At 40.3% G+C, this 26,998-nt stretch overlaps 1 protein-coding gene across 3 annotated transcripts in view; it reads right to left on the bottom strand.

The window, feature by feature from the left end:
- The window catches only part of LOC102186637 (E3 ubiquitin-protein ligase HERC2), a 240,331-nt gene that overhangs the window by 192,991 nt on the left and 20,342 nt on the right, over positions 1 to 26,998 (bottom strand). For all 3 annotated transcript variants that reach the window (XM_005675805.3, XM_018066077.1, XM_018066078.1), the window contains exons 4-7: positions 9,269 to 9,406; positions 3,865 to 4,084; positions 1,198 to 1,298; positions 560 to 716 (exon numbers count right to left, since the gene is read on the bottom strand). In XM_005675805.3, coding sequence (XP_005675862.2) covers positions 560 to 716; positions 1,198 to 1,298; positions 3,865 to 4,084; positions 9,269 to 9,406 — 616 coding nt within the window. The remainder of the gene's footprint in view (positions 1 to 559; positions 717 to 1,197; positions 1,299 to 3,864; positions 4,085 to 9,268; positions 9,407 to 26,998) is intronic.

The following is a 26,998-nucleotide window of genomic DNA, read 5'->3' as shown; positions in this document are numbered from 1 at the left end:
ATTTTGAATTGAATATACACATTTTCCTTAAACTTAAAAACTATTAACAAACATGCATAGTACCTAAGACCAGAGTTCATGGCTTTCCTTAAAGAAAAATGATTTACATTCATATCTTTTCACACTGAGAAGACCCACTGTAGGTTTAAACATTTCGTTCTGAATCAGTTGTTTAGTCCCACATCGTCTATTAGGACAATACCCACCACTCAGAATGGTGGCACCTGCATTCACTGAGAGATGCATAACAGGTGCTCAAACACTTTAGGAAATACTGATATCCAAATCATAATATTTCTGAAAAAAAGTTAAGTAACAAAAGCATGATTCATTTTCCACTCCATTGAGTATGACAGCATACTAGGTGCAATCAGAATATTGAAAGTCAAACATTTGAAAAACTGAGAACCAAAGATCTGGAACCACAGAGCTGAGGGTATGCAGGAAACATGCCAGGAATCAATCTACCTAGTTTCTTATCTCTAAACAGAAGGAGAGACAAGACTCTGAAGCGGGCCGGAACCATTCACACAGTAAGATACGAAAAGGGAGAACTCACCCGGTCACGACGGACCTGAGGAACCGGGTTGCTCTTTCTACCACCTCCAGCCACACAGAGGATACCGTGCTCTCATCAAAGAGGGAGGCCTCGGGCAGCGCTCTCAGAGCATCCAGAGACTCCTGCAACAGCTCACTGCAGAGGTCCGCGTCCTCTCCTGGGCACACACACACATGGCGATGAGGCTGTCCGTCCCCCAGCAGCACATACACCGAGCACTCCCCACTCTCCCAGGTGGGTTTTCTAGTCCCAGAAGTGACAGAATGACACTGGCACATTTTGTATTTCCCACTTTCCTCTCAATTAGAAACCCGAGGAACTCAAGAGACTAAAAGTTAACAGTTGCTCCAAAGTCAATTCTTTATTTTATGACTCTTATATGGGCAACTCTACTTTCTGGTTCTCCTAGAAAATAAATCAGTACTCAGGCACTGCAGGGGTTTACCTGGAATGTGTGTGTGCATACACACGTTTTTAGCCCTGAAAAATCAGACAGACTATGAAGTCTCTCATTTTACCAACAAGGAAAATGAGGCATAGAGAGCACATAGACCATCCTAGGGGTATGTGTTGGCAGAAGTCAGCCAAGAATCCACATCTCCTGATGTGGCAGAAAAGAGAACATGCTGGGCACATACCTGAGCGCCAGGCCCTGCGCAGAAATGCAAAGGCGAAGGAGAGAGCTGCCCTGGACCCCACTCTTGCCAGACCTTCCACGCCTTTGCCTGCAGGCCGGGAACTGCAAACAACACACATGGGGTGAGGGAGAGTGGGAACTGGTCAGTCAAGAGGCATGTGCAAACGCTAAAATAAAGCATGTAGTACAAAAGGATTTGTTCCAAAACGTGATCAGTGGGTTTCTTTAGATAGAGGATCACAAACAACTTTTAGTTTGACACTTTAAAAACTTTTACCAAATGTCCTTTGTAAAGGAAAAGCTTTCTCTTTGAGCAAAAGAAAGATATTTACAAAGAATTTTAAATGATTTGCAAAAACACAAAAATAATCCCAAGGAACTAGTATTATTAGCTGGATAAACAGTAAGTGCATAAAAGGGGGGAATAACCTCGTGCAATAGAGAAAAGGCAGGCGATGGGTGAGGAGCACACAGAAGACAATGCATCCAAGCCAGGAGTCTGCTTTGGCTCTCTCCCTGCTTGGGTAAATGTGACCACCGGGTCTGCAGGCCCCACACTCCTGCTCTTCTTCATCCCGCCTCCTGAGAGGTTACCCTCTCCTGAATTCAGTGCTTATTATTCTCGGGTGTCTTTTTAAGCTTTTTATTACCTACTTATGTTAATGTAACAAGACATGGTTTCATTGTGCATCTATTAAAAAGTCATACAAACCATAAAAATCATCCTTGAAAAAAAAAACTAGAACACAAAAAAGTGTGTACAGTATAAACTTAATTTCATAAAAAGCAATTTTATTTTCAACTTTATACTATTACAGTTTTTCTACCATATATTTTATTCTCTTTCATAATCAGTTAGAAATGCTATTAAAAATGGGCAAGATATGGAATGATCTCCTCAAGACAGTAACAAGTCAAATTAGCAACGAAGAACGTGAGGACCCAACAGAGGCAGCTGGTATGCTCAAGTCGGTAAATCCTGAATAGAACACAACATGTGCCTGGGGAGCGCTGAAGAAACACAAACAAGTGCAATTAGTGGCTGCCTCCTACGAGGCAACTGGGTGCCTGGAAGACAGGAATAAGGAGATTTATACTGAGTAAAAGATAAAGATGCATAATAAGACATGTGGTCTTTAAAACAGTAAATACACAGACAAAGTCAATTCAGATGAGGTGGGAGGAGCACCTCACATAGGGAACCCTTTAAGAAAATACATTCCAGGAGAAACATGAATCTAGGGCTCTCCTGAGCCAATCGTGACCTTATCCACAGAAAAGGAGCCCAGCAGTCCTAAACTGGCATGGTGTAAGAACTGCTAAATCTTCAACAAGTGGCTCTCTATTTTACAGATATTTAAGCAAACAGAAATAGAAACAGTTTGGACACACCCCCATCTACACCGATCAACTATCCAACCCAGAGCTGGTTCTGTGAGAAAGGTAAAACTCACTACTATCCAAATAGGTTGAGAAATTAGGAAATCTATAAATATTTCGGAGATAACACTATACATCTAACAAAATGGCTACAGTAAATAAGTGACAAAACCAAAAGCTGACAAGGATAGAAAAAAAACGACCACTCATACTTGGCTGATGAGAATGTAAAATTGTACAGTTATTCTGGACACAGTATGAAAATGCCTTACAAACCCAAACTTAAGACCCAGCAATTGTACTCTAAGTTATTCATTCTGGATAAATTGAAACTTATGTTCACAGAAAAACCTGTAGAAAATATTCACAGCAACTTTATTCAAAATACTCAAAAATTATAAACCACTGAGATACCTTCAGAAGGTGAGTGGTTAAAAAAATACGGCACACCTATACATGGAATCCTGTTCAACAATGACGACACATGCATGTACCTGGAAGAGCCTCAAAGGAATAACACTGAGTGAAAGAGCCATCCTCATAAAGCTACATGATAGACATGGAAAACAGGTTAACGGTACAGCTATAAAAAAGGGTCCTTGTCCTATACCCTGACTGGGGCAGTTCTGACAGAAATCTACACCTGTGATAAAATCACCTGGAAACACACACACACAGGACTGAGAGCACCTAAAATGAGAAACATGAGTAACACGGGTAAAATGTATTAAAGGCAATATGCTAACTGTGATTCTGCGTTACAGTTTCCAAGTGGCTAACCCTGGAGAACCTGGGCAAAGGGTATAAGGAATCTCTCTGTATCATTTCTTACAACCACAAGTGAGTTCATAAAAGCATCTCTTATAATTAAAGAATGAGTAAATCACATTAAGAAGAAAAAAATGAAGCATCTAAACTAGTTAAGCACTACTGCAATATGATAATTTCCTATCCAATACCAAAATTAAACAAAAAGAATATAACGTTCAGATCAAATTATCAAATCTTGACATGCTGATCTAAACTTCTGACCAGTTTCTACTGCTACTGACAGAAAAGTGTCTTTAATGGGACAGGTTACAGTATGGCCTGATACTTCATAAGCAAACTGGGAAAGCCATTCTCCAAATTATATAAAACATACAAAAAGGGAAACCAAGAATAAAATTTCAGAAAAAGGGAAAAGCAGACTACATTGTAAGTCTTAATTAAACTTTCCTTATTAAACAAACCAGCCTGAGTTTTACATTTAGCTGTTATCAGGACACTTTCTTAATTACATTATTACCTTTTTTTGTCCACAGGAGGCAAAGAAATGTTGCTGCTTTTCCACTTAACTTTGACATTCTCCTGGAAAACGGTTCTATTCAAGGCAATGAAATATCGTTCCAAAACAATGAGCCTCTGCTTGAGTCTCAGAGCTGAAAGGGTGGTGGTCGCTGACTGGATGGCCAGAGCTTGCTGCTCTTTAACCAACACAGAAAGACACTCCTTCAATTCATTCACATCTAGAAAACAACATAAAATATCACGGGCACAGTTTGTTTTAAGGTTGATAGGTAATAATTATAGGTAACACCTGAGTGCTTAATATGTGCCACAAATGATTTTGAGCACTTGACACACATTAGGTAATCGTCACAGGCACCACAGGGAGGTGGTACTGGGAGGGCATTCTATGGAGGAGGCAACTCAGCTCAGAGTACCTGCCCAATGTCACCCAAATGAGTGTGGCATTCTGCCCTTCTGTAAACACGGTATAAGGTAAAAAAAGTTTTTAACACAACACTATGAAGTCAATACTTATTAGCAATACATTTCCTAGACAGAAAGAAAAACCATATTCAGTATTTTTATGCTATGAAAACAAATTCATAATGAAAATGATGCTTCAACAAATTGTCCAGCATACAATACTCATGAAAGTTGATATATTTATTTACTGGAATGTTTCAGAGGAAGATGAAATTAACTAGTTAGAATGTGCTACGGATAAGGGATATTTCATTATACTACTCCTTCTACTGTGTATGTTTGAAATTTTCCACACTTCAGGACTTTTTTTAGGTACCTAGAAGAAAGTTACATGAATGAAAAAAATTAAAAGGAGTCTCATCTAGCAATTAATCATAAAGCTGTCTAAAGTTGAACTATAAATTAAGTTACCTTCCACCAACTCCTTATAACAGTACAGTACCCAGTGGTGACCAGAGCAGGGGTGTCCTGTTCTTTTTGTTCTATCTCTGATGCTGATTAGTTATGAGGCTAAACCAATCAACACCCTGGTAGCTTTATATCCCAAAAGACAACAGCCACATACCTAGTGAATGTCCCTATATGGAAGACATCTACTTCTCAGCTACCCATGACCTCAAAATGCTTTTCCCATGAGAATGGAGATCACAGAAGGCATCAGATGGACACACCTCATCTCTCTTTAGGGAGGCCACCAGAACAAAGCTTCTCTCATCACACACAGGCACAACGGCACAGAGAACCATATCCAGACACCAGAGGTTGGATTCCAAGTATGGAAAGTTCCACTAGCGAAAACAACTAATCATTACAAAATCTAGACGAAAATACTTTAAATATATATATATATCTTTTAAATTCCACATTAGGCTTAAGATGAAGTAGGAAGATTTATATGTGAGGTACCATCCCTAGCCTTCACAGGCATCCTTGCAGAATCAATGTTGGCCCACCACTGAGAGATGCCTGATTCCCTGTAGACACACAGGAGATGTCACTGAAACAGCATTGCCAAGGACAGCTCATCAGAATTTCTTCCAGAGATCAGGTCTAACAAAAGGTACCTTCCAGAACAGTCATTGCATTTTCTACCATGAAATGATAACGTCTCTTTTCTGCTTAGCTACAAAATCCAGAGGTAACTATGAAACTTAGAGAAAGCACATATGCTCTTGAGCATCTGCCTGCTCTCCTTCCTGACTGTCCTACATCTGCTTGCCCTGTCCAACTCCTAATGCCAAGAAATCAGTCAGTTTTTGCAGGATACTGTGAAACAAGTTGGAAAAGAGATACTCCATGCAAATGAAAGCCTAAAGAAACCTGGGGTACCTACACTTAGATTAGATAAATAGATTTTAAAACAAAACTGTAATATGAGACAAAGAAGAGCATTACGTAATGATAAAGAGGTGAGTCTAACAAAAGGACTACCATTTGTAAAATAGTTATATATCTAACATATGCCTAACCATACACAAAGCAAATCTTAACAGACCTAAAACGAGAAATCAATTGCTATACAATAATAGTACAGGACTTCAGTACCTCACTTTACATCAACAGATAAATCATTCAGACAGAAAAATCCTAAAATAACATCAGACTTAAATGACAACATAAGACCTGATGGCCTTAACAAATAATATACAGTTCATTCCATCCAAAAGTAACAGAATACATATTCTCAAGTGTACATGAAACATTCCCCATAACAGAAAACATATTAGGCCACAATAAACTTCATTAGACTGAAATCACATCAAGAATCTTTCCAAACTATAAAGTTATGAAATTGGAAATCAATTAAAAAAGAAAACTGGAAACTTCACAAACACATGGAAATGCAACAACATGCCACTGAAGAATAATGGGTCAGTGAAGAAATCAAGAGAAATTTTAAAAAATACCTTGAGACAAAGGAAAACAGAACTGCAACCTACCAAACTTACCAGATACAGCAAAAGCAGTTCTAACAGGGAAGTTCAGAAAGATAAATGTCTACCTCAAAAAAAGAAAAAAAAAAAAAAAAGAAAAAATCTCAAACAAGAAACTAAATAACCTAAGTAAACACCTCAATAAACTCAAAAAAAAAAAAAAAAGTGAAATGAAATGAAAAGAAAGAACAAATGAAGCCCGAAGTTATTAGATGGAAAAAAACAATAAAGATAAGAGTGGGAACAACTGAAAGAGAATAAAAAGATGATATTAAAGATCAATAAAACCAACAGCTGTTTTTTGAAAAGATAAACAAAACTGACAAACTGTTAGCTAGAATCGCCAAGAAACAGAGAGGGCCCAAATAAATAAAATCATAAATATAAAAGGAAATGTTACAACTGGCACCAGAGAAATGCAATTATACACCAACAAACTGAAGATTAGATGAAATAAATTCCTAGAAACATATAAAATTTCAAGACTGAATCATTAAGAAATAGAAAATATGACCAGACCAATAACCTGTAAGGAGACTGAATTATTCATCAAAAACCTCCCAACAAACAAACTCCAGGACCAAAGGACTTCATTGGGGAATTATGCAAAACCTTCAAAGAAGAATTAATTCTAATTCTTCCCAAACTCTTCCAAGGATAAAGAAAAAAATGAGAAAAGGAAGGAATACTTCTAAACTCATTTTATAAGACCAGGATTACCCTGATACCAAAAACAGACAAGACAACGACCAGAAAAGAAAATTTCAGGACAATTACCCTGATGTTCACAGACGCAAAAATATTCAACAAAATAGTCACAAAAAAATTCAACAATACATTAAAAGACTCATACATCGTGGTAAAATGGGATTTCTTCCAGGGATACAAAAATAGATCAACATCCACAAAATCAATCAATGTGCTATACAATAGTAACAAACTGAAGGATAAATATCATATAATCACCTCAATAGATGCAATAAAAGCATTTGCCATAACTCAATATACATTTATCATAAAAACTCTCAACAGAGTGGGTAGAGAGGGAACATATCTCAATGTAATAAAGACTATATATGATAAGCCCAGAGCTAACACCATATTCAATGCTGAAAAGCTGAAACATTTCCTCTAATATAAGGCACAAGGATGCCCACTCTCACAACTTTTTTTCAACACAGTATTTGAAGTTCTAGCCACAGCAAAGAAGAAGAAGTAATCTCAACTGTAAAGGAATAAGTAAAACCGTCACTGCTTGTAATGTCATGACGTAAAATCCTAAAGACTCTCAGAAGAATTATCAGAACTCGTCAATGAATTTTGGTAAAGTTTTAGGATACAAAATTAATAAACACAAACCTGCTGCATTTCTATTCACAAACAGTGAACTATCAGAATGAGAAATTAAGAAAAAGGGTCCTATTGACAACTACATCAAAAAGAATAAAATAGCTAGGAATAAATCTAAGGAGGTAAAAGAACTGTAGTTAAAAAACTGTAAGACACTGATAAAGGAAACTGGCAACGTAAGACATACTGTGCTCATATAATGAAAGAATTAATATTACTTAAATGACCACACTACCCATCTACAGATTCAATGCAATTCCTATCAAAATTTCAATGACATTTTTCAAAGAACTAGAACAAATAATCCTAAAATTTGTACAGAAACATAAACAAAAAATCTCAAATAGTTAAAATATTTTTGAGATAGAACAAAGCTAGAGGTATCATGCTCCCTGATTTTAAACTGTAAGACTTATATGAAAGACCTGAAACCATGAAACTTCTAGAAAAACTAGGCAACATGCTCTTTGACACTGGTCCTAGCAATATCTTTCTGGATATGTTTCCTCAGGCAAGGGAAACAAAAGCAAAAATAAACTAATGGGACTACATCAAACTAAAAAGCTTCTGCACAGCGAAGAAAACTATCAACAAAATGATAAAGCTGCCTACTGAATAGATGATATTTATAAACAATATATCTAATAAGGATTAATGTACAAAAACTCACTCATCATTAAAACAAAAAAAAAACTCAATTAAAAAATGGGCAGAGAAAACTACAATTCTAAAAGACATATGCACCCCAATGTTTGTTCAACACTACTTACAATAGCCAGTACATGGAAGCAACCTAGATGTCCACTGACAGATGAATGGATAAAGAAGTACATATGTGCAATGGTACATATACACAAAGGAATATCACTCAGCCATAAAAAGGAACAAATGTGACTCGGTTGAACTGAGGTGGATGAACCTAGAGCCTACTATACAGAGTGAAGTAAGTCAGAAAGAGAAAAACAAATATTATGTATTAACGTTGGACAGTTAGGAGATCAAACCAGACAATCCAAAAGGAAATCAACCCTGAATATTCACTGGAAGGGCAGATGTTGAAGCTGAAGCTCCAATACTTTGGCCCCCTGATGCAAACAGCTGATTCATTGGAAAAGACCCTGATGCTGGGAAGGATTGAAAGCAGCAGAAGGGGACAACAGAGGATGAGATGGCTGGATGGCAACCATCTTAAATGAGGTAACTAAACTAGCCAAAATCCTAAAAACAGAAAGTGATTTCCAAGGCAAGAAAGGGAAGTTTCAGTTTGGGAAGATAAAGAGGCTCTGGAAATGGATGGTATACAACAGTGTGAACGTATTTAATGTCACTGAACAGTACACTTAAAACTGACTGAAATGGTAAAATGTATGTTATGCACAGTCTACTAAAATATAAACTTGGAGGAGGAAATGCAAACCCACTCCAGTACTCTTGCCAGGAAAACCCCATGGACAGAGCAGCCTGGTGGGCTACAGCCCATACAGTGGCAAAGAGTCAGACACGACCAAGTGACTGAGCGCACTACTAAAATATAAAAATTTAGGCTTAATTTTTAAAAATCCCATGACAAAAATAAAGTCCATCTACTCTCTCTAGAAAATGAATGCCAAGCCATTCATTTCAAAGAACTAGAAGTTTAGAAGATCTTCATACCTGGTTGCTTACCCCATACCCAGCTCTCTAGGATTGACTTGGCCCTATATGCAGGTGCAGGAGTTTCTTCCTCTTCTTTTTTCTCTTTGTCATTCAGATCTTCTTTCTTTGCTCCAATCTGAGTATCAACACCATCATCTGGAAAATTTTTATAAATTTAAGTATATAAATTGCTTTTTAAAATGTAACATAACACTTGCCAGTCTGCAAATTTTCACCCAAAAAATGGAAAAGTTAAGATGCAACACACATCATTAGCTAACCATTTGACAATTGGGGAGAAAAAGTTACATGACTCATCAACATAACATACAGTGTGATTTAAGAAGTAATGAATGGCCCAGTGACTCTTTTCATTTGAAAAATCAAAATATCACTCAAACTGTTCTTTGACATATGTCTTCCAAGACATTCTATCAACTTCCTACTATATTTCTCAACTAAAAATCTTAAGTCTTTGATATCAACATTAATTGTTTTTATCCAGTGATTCCCAATTGCAGTGAGTCCACAGTAAGGGAGGACATGGACTAGGAATATAATTCAAAAATCATCTTCAACTCTATACACTGCCCTACCCCACCCCAACTGAGAACGAATGTCCCACAGGACCACTGCCACTGAAACAGCAATTCAGCAATGCTGCAATGCAGAAGCAAGCTGAGCACCACAGCTCTGGGCCGCTGGCCTCAGAAAAACTGTTGTGAGACTCCTTACTTAGCAAGTTAGGAAAGAACTGATATTAGCCTTGAAGTGTAAATGCATCCTATCCTAGAAGACTGCCACCAAATGAACTATTTTCTAAATATAGAAACTATTCTCTAAATGGTAATTAGAAATAGACAGTTGACCCTTGAACAACATGTGCAGTCAAAAATCCGCAGTTCTTCCATATCCAGCAATTCAAACCACCGATCATGCAGTACCATAGTACTTACTACTGAAAAAAATCTGCTCATATGTGGACCTACATAGTTCAAACCTGTGTTGTTAGTTAGCATCCATTATTACATCTAAATCTGTGAAAAAAGAGTATATCATATCACAAATAGTAAAGAGTATTTAAAACCAACAAGGTATAAAAGAAACTCCGACATTCTATAAGAAAAATACCAAATGTCCAACAGAAGCACCCCAAAAAAGCTAATCTATGAAAAGATACTAAATTCACACTTAGAAAAAGTATAAATTAAAACAATGAAATATTACTTTACACTCACCAAACTCACAACTGTTAGAAAGCTAAAATAAAAGCTCCAAGGCAGGACCTTTTATTCCTTTTCCATCTGGTTTTGCTCTCTGTATCCCAAGGGCCTAGAACACCAGATGCCAGGGAATAAGCCCTCAATGATAAGGGCTATTATTATTTAGTTCAATAACTAAATAATGCCAAGTGTCAGGAGAAATGTGGAGCTGGAGGCAGCTGTGGGAGGGTCGCACCCACAGCCCACCTGGACAGCAATCTAGTGCATGGGAGGTCCAGCAGTCACCTCCAGGCACATGCCCACAGAGCTCTCAGACAGGCCTGTGACTGGGGGGATGCGGAAACAAAGGCTCGCAGCAATCTAATGCACCTCAGACATAGCATAATGTGTGAACACTGTACTACTGCTACTGCTAAGTCGCTTCAGTCATGTCCGACTCTGTGCGACCCCATAGACGGCAGCCCACCAGGCTCCCCCGTCCCTGGGATTCTCCAGGCCAGAACACTGGAGTGGGTTGCCATGTCCTTCTCCAGTGCATGAAAGTGAAAAGTCAAAGTGAAGTCGCTCAGCTGTGTCTGACTCTTAGCAACCCCATGGACTGCAGCCTATGAGGCTCCTCCGTCCGTGGGAATTTTCCAGGCAAGAGTACTGGAGTGGGGTGCCATTGCAAATACCAGTATATTTAAAATACAAACATAAAAACAAATTCATTAGACAGAAAAACACTTAAAAATATGGATTTGGAAATAGCGTGTCAGGAACTGACAAGTATAATTAACTCAATGATCTGCCCCTGAGGCCAAAGAAAAACCCCTTGTCACAGTATACTACTTATGTCCCGTTCTCTCAACATCATGCCATAGCTATGGTTAATGGTACCTCTTTTATTTACAGAAATATCAAGGGAATTCCCTGGCAGTCCAGTGGTTAGGACTGTGCACTCTCACTGTTAAGGGTTTGGGTTTAGTCCCTGGTCGGGGGATGTGATCCTGCAAGCCACACAATGTGGCCCAAAAGAAAAAGGGGGAAAAAAAATCCAACAAAACATAGATTATTGTTGTAATGTAACTAAAGAGCCTCTTGATGAGGTGAAAGAGGAGAGTGAAAAAGCTGACTTAAAATTCAGCATTCAAAAAACTAAGATCATGGCATCCAGTCTCATCACTTCATGGCAAATAGATGGGGAAAAAAATGGCAACAGTGACAGACTATTTTCTTGGGCTCCAAAAGCACTGTCGACAGTGACTGCAGCCATGAAACTAAAGCTGCTTCTTCCTTGAAAGAAAAGCTATGACAAACCTAGACAGCATTTTAAAAAACACAGACATTACTTTGCCAAAAAGGTCCATACAGTCAAAGCTCTTATGTTTCCAGTAGTCATGTATGGATGTGAGAGTTGGACCATAAAGAAGGCTGAGAGCCTAAGAATTGATGCTTTTGAATTTTTGTGTTGGAGAAGACTCTTGAGAGTCCCCTCAACTGCAAGCAGATCAAACCAGTCAATCCTAAAGGAAATCAACCCTCAATAGGCATTGAAAGGACTGATATTAATGCTGAAGCTCCAATACTTTGGCCACCTGATGCAAAGAGCTGACTCATTAGAAAAGACCCTAATGCTGGGAAAGATTGAAGGGAGAAGGGGACAACAGAGGAAGAGATGTTTGGATGGTATCACTGACTCAATGGACATGAGTTTGAGCAAGCTCCAGGAACTGGTGAAGGACAGGGAAGCCTGGTGTGCTGCAGTCTATGGGGTCACAGAGTCAGACAGGACTGAGCAGCAGCAACAACTTAAAAGCATGTTCCAATATCCAAAAAAGGCAGGTGAGAGAAGCAGAAATAGAAAACAAACAGTAAGATGAGAAGTCTTAAAATCTAAACATATCATGAATTATACTATAAATGATCTGAACACAAAAGACGGACTGTCACAATGGATTTTCTAAAAATAACCCAACTACATGCAATCTCTACAAAACTCACTTGGAATATAAAAATATAAGATTAGAAGTAAATGAATGGAAAATATATATATATATCAAACAATACTAATCAAAAGAAAGTTAAAATGACTATTTTAATATCACATAAAATGGATGCCAGAGAAAAGAAAATTATTGAAGATAAAGCAGAGAATGTTGCTAAAGCTGAAACTCCAGTACTTTGGCCACCTCATGCGAAGAGCTGACTCACTGGAAAAGACTCTGATGCTGGGAGGGATTGGGGGCAGGAGGAGAAGGGGACGACAGAGGATGAGATGGCTGGATGGCATCACTGACTCGATGGACGTGAGTCTGAGTAAACTCCAGGAGTTGGTGATGGACAGGGAGGCCTGGCATGATGCAATTCATGGGGTCACAAAGAGTCGGACACGACTGAGCGACTGAACTGAACATAATAATAAAGCAGTAAATTCACCAAAGAAAACATAACAACCTTACATGCATATGAAGTCAAAATAAAGCCCAAAACATACAAATCAAGAACTAAAAGGAAAAATGGACAAATCCACAATTATGTTAGAGACACCAATACTACCCTGTCAGTAACAAAACAAGCAGGAAGAAAATCAGCACTGATAAGGAATTGAAAATCATAAGCATAAACCAAACAGATGTGATCAACACTTTATACCACAAGCCATCCAATAAGAATAGAACATGCCTTCTTTTTAAAGTATACATTGAATATTCACCAAGACAGACCACATTTCAAAGAGTTAGGACTGAAGAAGGGGGACAAAAATGAAACAGCCCAAGGAAAATGAAAATAAGCTGAAGTGTACAATACAAAGTACCTGGCCATACAGCAGAGCATTATTCTTTTCAATCCTTACGAAACAATTTTTCCAGCAGGCAGGCTTCTGTCTCCTGTTCACAGATGCAAAAGACACTGCACCTCACAGTATATTTCAGGCAAAGAGCTTGGGCTGGAATGCAGCACAGGCTGTAACTGCTAGGCCCTACACACCCACAGGGTCTGCCTACAAGGCTGGGGGCAAACTCCAGCCTGAAGCTGGCTTATGTATGGTCTGAAAGCTAAGAAAAGATTTCACATCTTAAACGGTTGAAAAGTAATCAAAAGAATATTTTCTAATGAAAACATTTTAAAAACTTCACATTTCAATGTTTACTTAGTTTTGTGTATGGCTGCTTTGGCACAACTGCAGGGTCCCAAAAGTGGGTTCCCTCGCCCTTTAGAGTAAGTCTGTCAACCTCTGATGCAAACCTCATTGTAAATATTACCAATAAAAAAGAACATAAAATGCTCATATAACATCAGCAATATAATTGTTCATCACCAGGAAGCAGACAAGAAGCATCACTAAACACAACTCAAGTTTTACTCTCAGGAGCATAAACAAGAACATTTACAATAACAAAAGCAGGAGGAAGTCACTTGAGGATACAAAACCAACCAAGAAGAGCTCCACAACAAGCTCTGAGACGAAAGGTTAAGTATGTCATCTCTTCTTTCCATTAACACAGGGCTCAAAGTTTACAGAGAGCAAACAGAACATAAACTATTATGGAACACACACACCCCACAGATTATGGAAAGATGCGGTAAGGGGAGTGTGTGAATTGACCTTCCTAATGTTCCAGGGTAACACCCTGAAGGGGAAGAGCAGATTGCAGGAGATGAAATGAAGACTAGAAGACTTTAACACTCTCCTGTTCTAGTACAGTAAGATTTTTCACAACCACCCAATGAGATTTCCTCTCAAAGCACTGTCAGAAGGTGCTAGGTGTAGGACCTACAGAAAGAGGAGTTGTTATTGCTTAGTCACTATGCTTGAGGTCCAGGCTAGAGGTACAGGCAACCCCTCTGTACTGTTCTCCCCACACGGGCAGGGACCACAGCTGGAGCAGCACTCCTAAAAAGGCCCAGGACCACCATCAGAGACTCCTGCATTCTACTGCGCAACATAAGTTCAACTGTGTTTTATTTTCACTTTAATCACTACCTTGAAGAAAGCTTGTTCACTAATACAGTCTTCTCAATTTTAAAAAAAAATAGATTGTAATTAAAAAAAAGAAAAACCATAGGTATCTAAGAACATTCCCCTCCATGGATCGCAGCCTTGTTGTTGCGAAGGAGCTTGCATAATACCAAAACTACGCCAGGTCACCCAGGACAGATGGGTCATAGTGAAGGGTTCTGACAAAACATGGTCCACTGGAGGAAGAAATGGCAACTGACTCCAGTATTCTTGCCTGGAGAACTCCACAGAGAATATGAAAAGGCCAAAAGATATGACGCCAAAAGATGAGCCCCCCCACAAGTGGGAAGATGTCCAATATACTACAAAAGATGACCCCCCCCAGGTTGGAAGATGTCCAATATGCTACTGGGAAAGAGCAGACGGCACTTACTAATGGCTCCAGAAAGAATGAAATGGCGGGGCCTCAGTGGAACAATGCTCATCTGTGGAGGTGACTGGAGGTGAAAGTAAAGTCTGATGCTGTAAAGACAATATTGCATAGGAACTTGGAATGTTAGGCCCATGCATCAAGGCAAATTGGAAGTGGTCAAGCAGGAGATGGAAAGATTGAACACTGACACCTTAGGAATAAGTGAACTAGACAGGAATGGGAGAATTTAACTGAGATGGCCATTATATCTAATACTGTGGACAAGAATCCCTTAGAAGAAATGGAGTAGCCCTCATAGTCAACAAAGAGAGTCCAAAATGCACTATTTGGGTGCAATCTCAAAAACGACAGAATGATCTTGGTTCATTTCCAAGGCAAACCATGCAACATGACAGTAATGCAAGTCTACTCCCCAAACACAGATGCCGAAGAAGGCAAAGTTGAGCAGTCTTAAGAAAACACACAACACCTTCTAAAACTAACACCAAAAAAGGATGTCCATTTCATCATAGGGAATCGGAATGCAAAAGCAGGAAGTGAAGAGGTACCCAGAATAACAGGCAAGGTTGGCCTCGGAGGACAAAATGAAGCAAAAGGCTAACAGTTTTGTCAAGAGAACATGCTGATCAGAGCAAACATCCTATTCCAACAACCTAAGAGACTACTCTACATATGGACATCACCAGATGGTCAACATCGAAATCCAACTGATTATGTTCTTTGCAGCCAAAAATGAAAACTCCAGGAGAAATATCAACAACCTTGATATGTAGATGATACCACTCTAATGGCTGAAAGTGAAGAGAAACTAAAGAGCCTCTTGAGGGTGAAACAGCAGAGTGGAAAAAGCTGGCTTAAAACTCAACATTCAAACAACTAAGATTCATGACATCTGGGGACATCACTTCACAGCAAATAGATGGGAGAAAAATGGAAACAGTGAGACTTTATTTTCTTGGGCTCCAAAATCACTGCAGATGATGACTGCAGCCATGAAATTCAAAGATGCTTGCTCCCTGGAAGGAAAGTTATGACAAACCTAGACAGTGTATTGCCAACAATGGTCCATACAGTCAAAACTATGGTTTTTCCATTAGTCGTGTTACTGATGTGAGAGTTGGACCATAAAGAAGGCTAAGCATGGGATAATTGATATTTTTGAATTGTGGAGCTGGAGAAGACTCTTGAGAGGCCCTTGGTCAGCAAGGAGATCAAACCAGTCATTCCTAAAGGAAATTAACCTGAATATTCACTGGAAGAACTTTTGCTGAAGCTGAAGCTCCAATACTTTGGCCATGTGATGGGAAGAGCCAATGCACTGGAAAAGAATCTGATGCTGGGAAAGATCTAAGGCAGGAGGAGAAGGGGGCAACAGAGAATGAGACGGTTAAACGGCATCACCAACTCGGTGGATATGAATTAAGAAAAGTCCAGGAGAAAGCAGAGGACAGAGAAGCCTGTTGTCCATGGGGTCGCAAAGTCATACATGACTTAGTGACTGAACAACAACAATCTAAATACAAAAACATTAAGAGATTTAAATAAACAGCAAAACTTTTCATGTCATGCAATGAAAGACAATAGTATTATGATGGCAATAATCCCCAAAACTATAACTATAAATTCAGTACAATTCCTATCAAAATGCCAGTTGTATTTACTGTAGACATTGACAAGATGAACCTAAAATTATGAAAATGCAAGGAACCCAAAATAGCCAAGATAAACTTTAAAGAGAACAAAACTGGAGGACTCATACATTCTAATCTCAAAACTTACTAAAGAACTACAAGAAAGTGTGATACTGGCATAAGTATAGATATATACGTTAATGGAACAGAACTGAGGTTTAAAAATAAACCCTTAAGTTTATAGCCAATTAATTTTCAACAAAGTTATGTAAACAAACCACTGGAGAAAGAAAAATCTTTTCAATAAATGGTTCTGGGACAACTGTAAAAATAAATAAATAAATAAATAAATGTATCACTGAAAATTCTCCACAAAAATGAAACAGGAATGGGTGGCGGGGGGATTACACGTGTGTTAGTGAAAGGGGGAGACTGATTTATTTTAAGGAATTGGCTTCCAAAATTGTGGAAATTAAACTTCAAAAACTACAGAAAAAGCAAGCAAGGTGGGGACCAAGAAACAGCTGATGTTACAGTTTTGAGTCCAAAGGCAATCTGGAGGGAAAATTTCTTCTTGCTGGAAGAAAGTTAGTCTTTTCTCTACTCAGCCTCTTCACGTGACTGGATGAGGCCCAGCCACATTAAGAAGTATAATTTGCTTTACACAAAGTCTATGGATTTATGTGTGAATTTCATTCAAAATTCACTTTCACAGAAACATCTAGAATAATATTTAATCAAACAAATATCTGGACAACATGGCATGGCAAAGTTGATACATAAAATAAACCATTATACTAAAGATATCAATTAATAAAATTAATTAAAACTAAAAGGAGATACTTCAAGATGATGGAGAATAGGGAGACCACTTTCTCCCCAACAAATTCATCAAAAGATCATCTGAATGCTGAGCAACTTCCACCAAACAACACCTGAACACTGGCAGAGGACACCAGGCACCCAGAAAGGCAGCCCAATCTCTTCGAAAGGAGGTAGGACAAAACACAAAACACAAAGAGACAAAAGGGTTAGGGACAGAGACCTGTCCTGGGGAGGGAGTCCTGAAGTTTCCACACAGTAGGAAACCCTCTCACAGACAGGTGTGTGGGGACTTTTGGAATCTCAGAAGGCAACATAACCGGGAGAAAGAAAAAAAAAATCCAGAGAAGTGTGGAAATGGGAACTTTCCCAAGAAAGGCTCTAACCTAACAACCTAATGGGTAGCCTGGCCTGCTCACAGAACAAAGGACTGAGGGAATACCAAAGGAGAATGCCCGGAGGCAGAGGCAGGCTTGCGACAGCCAGAGCTGGAAGGCAAAGGACTGCTACAATCTCAGCCCCAGAGACAACATCTTCCACCAAACTGTGAGGAAGCTCCCAGCTGCTGATGCCGACTTCCTGAGACCCTGGACGGTTGACATCGGCCAGGAGGGTCTAGGGTGAGACCAGCTCTCCAGAAGAGACACACAGCACACCTGATATGGTACTCTCACGGTGCCCCTGGGAAACTGAGCAGCTGGGACCGAGGAGGTGATTGAGACACACAGCCCCCTTGGGACAGCGTGCTCACCAAGCACCTGGGGGCCTGAGCTGCTCAGACAGGAAAAGGGCACAAAATGTACACCCAACCCACAGATACCGAGCCAGAACTGTGTCTGAGTGTCTCCTGTCGAGGGACAGGTCAGCAGTGGCCTGCCACAGGGGCTCTAGGTGCAGCAGACCCGGGTATGGCATAAACCTTCTTGACGGAGGGCACCATTAACCCCATCATAGAGCCACAAGAACTTACACAGGATTGGGGAAACAGACTCTTCAAGGGCACAAACAAACCTTTCATGCACCAGGAATCAGGAGAAAGGAGCAGTGACCTCACAAGTTACTGACCCAGACATGCCCGTCACTGTCCAGCAGTCTCCGGCGGAGGCTAGCTTCGGCAGTGGCCTGCTGCAGGGTCAGGGGCAATGAGTGCAGTAGCGTGTGCATGGGACCTTTTGAAGGAGGTTACCATTATCTTCCTTACCTCCACCACAGATTGGCCTCAGATCAAGCAACCAGGAGGGAACACAGCCACGCCCACTAACAGAAAGCTGCACTAAAGATTTTCCGAACATGGCCCCGCCCATCAGAACAAGACCCAGTTTCCCCTCAGTCAGTCTCTCCCATCAGGAAGCTTCCATAAGCCTCTTATCCCTATCTGTCAGAGGGAAGACAGAATGAAAACCACAATCACAGAAAACTAACCAAACAGATCACATGGATGACAGCCTTGTCCACCTCCATGAAACTGTGAGCCATGCTATGTAGGGTCACCCAAGATGGACGGGTCATTGCGTAGTATTCTGACAAAATGATGTCCACTGGAGAAGGGAATGGAAAACCACTTCAGTGGTTTGAGAACACCATGAACAAAATGAAAAGGCAAAAAGGCATGACACTGAAAGATGAACTCCCCAGGTCAGTAGGTATCCTATATGATACTGGAGAAGAGTGGAGAAATAACTCCACAAAAAAATGAAGAGACAGAGCCAAAGCAAAAACAACACCCAGCTGGGGATGTGATGGGGATAGAAGTAAAGTCTGATGCTGTAAAGAGCAATACTGCACAGGAACCTGGAATGTTAGGTCCATGAATCAAGGCAAATTAGAAGTGGTCAAACAGGAGATGGCATGAGTGAACATCAACATTTTAGGAATCAGTGAAATAAAATGGACAGGAATAGGAGAATTTAACTGAGATGGCCATTATATCTACTCCTGTGGGCAAGGATCCCTTAGAAGAAATGGAGTAGCCATCGTAGCCAACGTAAGAGTCTGAAATGCAGTACTTGGATGCAATCTCAAAAACGACAGGATGATCTCTGTTCGTTTCCAAGGCAAACCATTCACAGTAATCCAAGTCTATGACCTGATCAGTAATGCAAAAGAAGTGGAACTTGAACGGTTTTATGAAGACCTACAAGACCTTCTAGAACTAACACTCAAAAAAGATATCCTCTTCATTACAGAGGACTGGAATGCAAAAGTAGGAAGTCAAGAGATACCTGGAGTAACAGACAAATTTGGCCTTGGAGTACAAAACAAAGCAGGTAAAAGGCTAACAGAGTTTTGCCAAGAATGCACTGGTGGTAGCAAACACCCTCTTGCAACAACACAAGAGAAGACTCTACACATGGACATCACTAGATGGTCAATATCGAAATCAGACTGACTATATTTTTGCATCCAAAGATGAAGAACCTCTATTCAATTCAGTTCAGTTGCTCAGTTGTGTCCAAGTCTTTGCAACCCCATGAGCTGCAGCACGCCAGGCCTCCCTGTCCAACACGAAGTCCCAGAACCTACCCTAACTTGTGTCCATTGAGTCAGTGATGCCATCCAACCATCTCATCCTCTGGCATCCCCTTCTCCTCCTGTCCTCAATCTTTCCCAGCATCAGGGTCTTTTCAAATATATCAGCTCTTCATATCAGGTGGCCATGATATTGGAGTTTCAGCTTCAGCTTCAGTCCTTCCAATGAATATTCAGGACTGATTTCCTTTTGAACTGGCCAGTTTGATCTCTTTGCAGTCCAAGGGACTCTGAAGAGTCTTCTCCAACACCACAGTGAAAAAGTATCAATTCTCTGGTGCTCAGCTTTCTTTATAGTCCAACTCTCACATCCATACATGACTACTAGAAAAACCACAGCCTTGACTAGACAGACCTCTGTCTCTGCTTTTTAATATGCTGTTTAGGTTGGTCATAACTTTCCTTCCAAGGAGTAAGCGTCTTTTAATTTCATTGCTGTACTCATCATCTGCAGTGATTCTGGAGCCAAAAAGAATAAAATCTCTCTCTGTTTCCACTGTTTCGCATCTATCTACAATGAGTAAATGGGACCAGATGCCATCTTTGTTTTGAGAATGTTGTGCTTTAAGCCAACTTTTTCACTCTCCTCTTTCACTTTCCTCAAGAGGCTTTTTAGTTCCTCTTCACTTTCTGCCATAAGGGCAGTGACCTAAATCAAATCCCTTACGATTAAACAGAGGAGGTGACAAATAGATTCAAGGGATTAGATCTGATAGTGTCGAGAACTATGGATGGAGGTTTCTGACACTGTACAGGAGGCAGTGATCAAGACCATCCCCCAAAATAAGAAGTGCAAAAAGGCAAAATGGTTGTCTGAGGAGGCCTTAAAAATAGCTGAGAAAAGAAGAGAACAGAAAGGCAAAGGAGAAAAGGAAAAATATACCCATTTAAATGCAGAGTTCCAAAGAACAGCAAAAAGATATAAGAAAGGATTCCTCAGTGACCAGTGCAAAGAAATAGAGGAAAACAACAGAATGGGAAAGACTAAAGATGTCTTAAAGAAAATTAGAGATAACAAGGGAAAGATGAGCACAATAAAGGACAGATATGGTCCTTAACAGAAGCAGAGGATATTAAGAAGAGGTGGCGATAAGACTCAGAAGAACTACACAAAAAAACCTTAATGACCCAGATAACCACAATGGTGTGATCACTCACCTAGAGCCAGACATCCTAAAATGCAAAATCAAGTAGGCTTTAGAATCATCATTAAGAACAAAGCTAGTGGAGATGATGGAATTCCACCTGAGCTATTTCAAATCCTGGAAGATGATGCTGTGAAAGTGCTGCACTCAATATGCCAGCAAATTTGGAAAACTCAGCAGTGGCCACAGGACTGGAAAAGGTCACTTTTCATTCCATCCCAAAGAAAGGCAATGCCAAAGAATGTTCAAACTACTGCACAATTGCACTCATCTCACACATCAGCAAAGTAATGCTCAAAATTCTTCAAGCTAGGCTTCATCAGTACATGAAACATGAATTTCCAGATGTTAAAGCTGGATTCAGAAAAGGCAGAGGAACCAAAGATCAAATTGCCATTATCTGCTGGATCATAGAAAAAGCAAGAAAATTCCAGAAAAACAGCTATTTCAGCTTCGTTGACTACAGCAAAGCCTCTGACTATGTGGATCACAACAAACTGTGGAAAATTCTTCAAGGGATGGGAATACCAGACCACCTTACCTGCCTCCTGCAAAACATGTATGCAGATCAAGAAGTAACAGTTAAAACTGGACATGGAACAAAAGACTGGTTCCAAACCAAGAAAGGAGTATGTCAAGGCTGTATATTTTCACCCTGATTGTTTAACTTCTATGCAGAGTACATCAAGCAAAATGCTGGGCTGGATGAAACACAAGCTGGAATCAAGATTGCCGGGAGAAATATCAATAACCTCAGATACATAGATGAAAACACCCTTATGACAGAAGGCAAAGAGGAACTAAACAGCCTCTTGATGAAAGTGAAAAAGGAGAGTGAAAAAGCTGGCTTAAAACTCAACATTCAAAAATTGAAGATCATGGCATCCAGTTCCATCAGTTCAGTTCAGTTCAGTCGCTCAGTCGTGTCCAACTCTTTGCGACCCGATGAATCACAGCACGCCAGGCCTCCCTGTTCATCACCATTTCCCGAAGTTCACTCAGACTCATGTCCATCGAGTCCATGATGCCATTCAGCCATCTCATCCTCTGTCGTTCCCTTCTCCTCCTGCCCTCAATCCCTCCCAGCATCAGACTCTTTTCCAATGAGTCAACTCTTCGCATGAGGTGGCCAAAGTACTGGAGTTTCAGCTTTAGCATCATTCCTTTCAAAGAAATCCCAGGGTTGATCTCCTTCAGAATGGACTGGTTGGATCTCCTTGCAGTCCAAGGGACTCTCAAGAGTCTTCTCCAGCACCACAGTTCAAAAGCATCAATTCTTCGGCGCTCAGCCTTCTTCACAGTCCCACTCTCACATCCATACATGAACACTGGAAAAACCATAGCCTTGACAAGATGGACCTTAGTCGGCAATGTCTCTGCTTTTGAATATACTATCTAGGTTGGTCATAACTTTTCTTCCAAGGAGTAAGCATCTTTTAATTTCAGGGCTGCAAACACCATCTGCTGTGATTTTGGAGCCCAAAAAAATAAAGTCTGACACTGTTTCCACTGTTTCCCCATCTATTTCCCATGAAGTGATGGGACCGGATGCCATGATCTTCGTTTTCTGAATGCTGAGCTTTAAGCCAGCATTAGCTCCTTTTCACTTTCTGCCATAAGGGTGGTACCATCTGCATATCTGAGGTTACTGATATTTATCCCAGCAATCTTGATTCCAGGTTGTGTTTCTTCCAGTCCAGCGTTTCTCATGATGTACTCTGCATAGAAGTTAAATAAGCACGGTGACAATATACAGCCTTGACGTACTCCTTTTCCTATCTGGAACCAGTCTGTTGTTCCATGTCCGATTCTAACTGTTGCTTCATGACCTGCATACAGATTTCTCAAGAGGCAGGTCAGGTGGTCTGGTATTCCCATCTCTCTCAGAATCTTCCACAGTTTATTGTGATCCACACAGTCAAAGGATTTGGCATAGTCAATAAAGCAGAAATAGATGTTTTTCTGGAACTCTCCTGCTTTTTCCATGATCCAGCGAATGTTGGCAATTTGATCTCTGGTTCCTCTGCCTTTTCTAAAACCAGCTTGAAAATCAGGGAATTCACGGTTCACGTATTGCTGAAGCCTGGCTTGGAGAATGTTGAGCATTACTTTACTAGCATGTGAGATGAGTGCAATTGTGCGGTAGTTGGAGCATTCTTTGGCATTGCCTTTCTTCGGAATTGGAATGAAAACTGACCTTTTCCAGTCCTGTGGCCACTGCTGGGTTTTCCAAATTTGCTGGCATACTGAGTGCATCACTTTCACAGCATCATCTTTCAGGATTTGAAATAGCTCAACTGGAATTCCATCATCTCCACTAGCTTTGTCCGTAGTGATGCTTTCTAAGGCCCACTTGACTTCACTTTCCAAGATGTCTGGCTCTAGATTAGTGATCACATCATCATGATTATCTGGGTCGTGAAGATCTTTTTTGTACAGTTCTTCCGTGTATTCTTGCCACCTCTTCTTAATATCTTCTGCTTCTGTTAGGTCCAGACCACTTCTGTCCTTTATCAAGCCTATCCTTGCATGAAATGTTCCCTTGGTATCTCTAATTTTCTTGAAGAGATCTCTAGTCTTTCCCATTCTGTTCTCTTCCTCTATTTCTTTGCACTGATCACTGAAGAAGGCATATCTCTTCTTGCTATTCTTTGGAACTCTGCCTTCAGACGCTTAGATCTTTCCTCTTCTCCTTTGCTTTTCGCCTCTCTTCTTTTCACAGCTATTTGTAAGGCCTCCTCAGACAGCCATTTTGCTTTTTTGCATTTCTTTTCCATGGGGATCGTCTTAATCCGTCTCCTGTACAATGTCACGAACCTCATTCCATAGTTCATCAGGCACTCTATCTATCAATCAGACCTAGGCCCTTAAATCTATTTCTCACTTCCACTGTACAATCATAAGGGATTTGATTGAGGTCATACCTGAATGGTCTAGCGGTTTTCCCTACTTTCTTCAATTTGAGTCTGAATTTGGTAATAAGGAGTTCATGACCTGAGCCACAGTCAGCTCCTGGTCTTGTTTTTGTTGACTGTATGGAGCTTCTCCATCTTTGGCTGCAAAGAATATAATCAATCTGATTTCAGTGTTGACCATCTGGTGATGTCCATGTGTAGAGTCTTCTCTTCTGTTGTGGGAAGAGGGTGTTTGCTATGACCAGTGCATCTTCTTGGCAAAACTCTATTAGTCTTTGCCCTGCTTCATTCTGCATTCCAAGGCCAAATTTGCCTGTTACTCCAGGTGTTTCTTAACTTCCTACTTTTGCATTCCAGTCCCCTGTAATGAAAAGGATATCTTTTTTGGGTGTTAGTTCTAAAAGGTCTTGTAGGTCTTCACAGAACTGTTCAACTTCAGCTTCTTCAGCGTTACCGGTTGGGGCATAGACTTGGATAACTGTGATATTGAATGGTTTCCCTTGGAGACGAACAGAGATCATTCTGTCGTTTCTGAGACTGCATCCAAGTACTGCATTTCGGACTCTTTTGTTGACCATGCTAGCTACTCCATTTCTTCTGAAGGATTCCTGCCCGCAGTAGTAGATATAATGGTCATCTGAGTTAAATTTACTCATTCCAGTCCATTTTAGTTCGCTGATTCTTCATGGCAAATAGATGGGAGAAAAATGGAAACAGTGACAGACTATTTTCTTGGGCTCCAAAATCTCTGCATATGTTGACTGCACCCATTAAATTAAAAGACACTTGCTCTCTAGAAGAAAAGCTATGATCAACCTAGACAGCATATAAAAAGCAGTTTGTGATTACATTGCTGACAAATGTCTGTATAGTGAGCTACTTTTTTCTGGTAATCACATATGGATGTGAGAGTAGGGACTATAAAGAAAGCTGAGCACCAAAGAACTGATGTTTTTAAACTGTGGTGTTGGAGAAGATTCTTGTGCATCCCTTGGACTGCAAGGAAATCCAACCAGTCCATCCTAAAGGAAATCAGTACTGAATATTCATTGGAAGGACTGATGCTGAAGTTGAAACTCCAATACTTTGGCCACCTGATGTGAAGATTTATTGGAAAAGACTCTGATGCTGGAAAAGATTGAAGACAGGAGGAAAAGGGGACAACAGAGATGGTTGGGTGGCATCACCAACTTGATGGACATGAGCAAGCTCCAGGAGTTGGGGATGGACAGGGAAGCCTGGCATGCTGCAGTCCATGGGGTTGCAAAGAGTTGGATATGACTGAGTGACTGAAGTGACTTACTGAATTCGTGAAATCCTGTACAAATGCTGAGAGACTACTAGATCATCAGTCACCACACAAAAGTTAACAAATAAATGTACACATGCCTTTGCCTCTTTATGCTATTGTATGCCAAGATGCAAAACCAACTTTACACTTCTTAATTAATTAGCACATTCTCTTTGCTTATTAAACATATGAAATGGGACTCTTATAATGTGGACTCCAGAGTTCTGCTAAAATGTTTAACACCAATATCATACTTTTTTATCTGTGGTATAATAAAAATATTTATTTGGTCTTTGGTCTAGGTTCCTGGCACAGAGATTCTAAAACCCTTGCAATTTACTCAGGAGCATCCTTTGATATTCACAACAAGCTCCTTTCCACTATGCCAGAGCTTATGCTAAGGAACTGACTCAGGATGGGGCCTCTAGATAGCTCCATGATGTGAGCAGATCACCAGAAAGACCCCACAGTGATTAGAGGGGAAAACTATCAGGACCATCTCCTGACCTCTAGAGAGAGAGAGGCTGGAGATTAAATAAAATCTCTTGAACAAAAAAAACTGGGGGATTAGAGGGTTATGGAAACCTCTAAATTTGTAGTCAGTCAGGCAACTGTAAGAGTAACCTGGGAATCCCATCGGAGTCTGGCATCTGGAGTGGAGGCACCCTTGGAGAACTGAGCCCTTCACTTGTGAGGACTGAACTCCAGTAGTTACTGGACTGAATTATCAGACATTCAATTGGTGCTGAAAAATCACAGAATTGGTGTAGAACCACACTCTGAATTTGTTGTTGTTTAGTCGTTAAGTCATCTCCGACTGTTTTGTGATCCCATGTACTACAGCCCACCAGGCTTTTCTGTCCGTGGGATTCTCCAGGCAAGAATACTGAAGTGGGTTACCATTTCCTTCTCCAGAGGATCCTCCTGACCCAGGGATCAAACCTGTGTCTCCTGCACTGACAGGCAGATTCTTTACCACTGAGCCACCAGGGAAGCCCACTATCTGAATTAGAGGCTACTTAATTCAGATAAAAGTCATAACCTCAACTACATGAATGGCTGAGATTAAACCAGAAAGAAGGCTGGCAGAGAAACACAAATATATAAGCAAGATGCTAAAGAGTACTATCAAGGAAGAAAGATAGTAATTTCTGTCTTAAAGAAAAATGTCCAGTTATGCAAAAACATGAAACAAGATGGTAAGAGATAAGTTGGCAGATACAGTAAGTAACAGAAGATTCGAGGTAAACTTTATCTGCCTTAGTTAACAAAACCTGCAAAAAATGCGTCAGAATTGACAAAGTTGATCAATAAAGAAAGGTGTGAACCCTTTACTACCACCCTGGGCTTTCTCTCTGTGACTATAGCACAGCCACCCTCTTTCGAGCCCAGATCAACTTCCTCTGAAAGCTGTTTGATGCCATCTTCCCAGGATCAGCTCTCTTCCTGTCTCTGAAACTCTCAAGGTAATAGACTTTGGCTGTACAGACACAACACACTTTGAAAAGCAAACATCATCAGCAGAACTTGGAACCATGTTAGAAATGCAAATTCCCAAGTCCCCAAAACCAAGAAATCATAAATTCTGAGGGTGGGACCAGACACTCACTGGTCAGGCCAGTGTCTGACCAAGACTCCAGGTGATCCTAACGAACCTCAGAGTTTGAGAACCCTTGGGCTACAGAATCAGGATTCAACTGAGTTCTCATTGCTAGAAGGACTGAGTTCTGACTTTCTTCCTAACACTCACAGCCATTTGTGCAATAGCTTTTAGCCTCGAGTTTGTAAATGTGTCCCCCCAGAATGTGTCCACTGC

The sequence above is a fragment of the Capra hircus genome, chromosome 2 (assembly GCF_001704415.2).
Source record: "Capra hircus breed San Clemente chromosome 2, ASM170441v1, whole genome shotgun sequence".
NCBI lineage: Eukaryota > Metazoa > Chordata > Mammalia > Artiodactyla > Bovidae > Capra > Capra hircus.
This window is presented reverse-complemented; position numbering and strand designations above follow the sequence as displayed.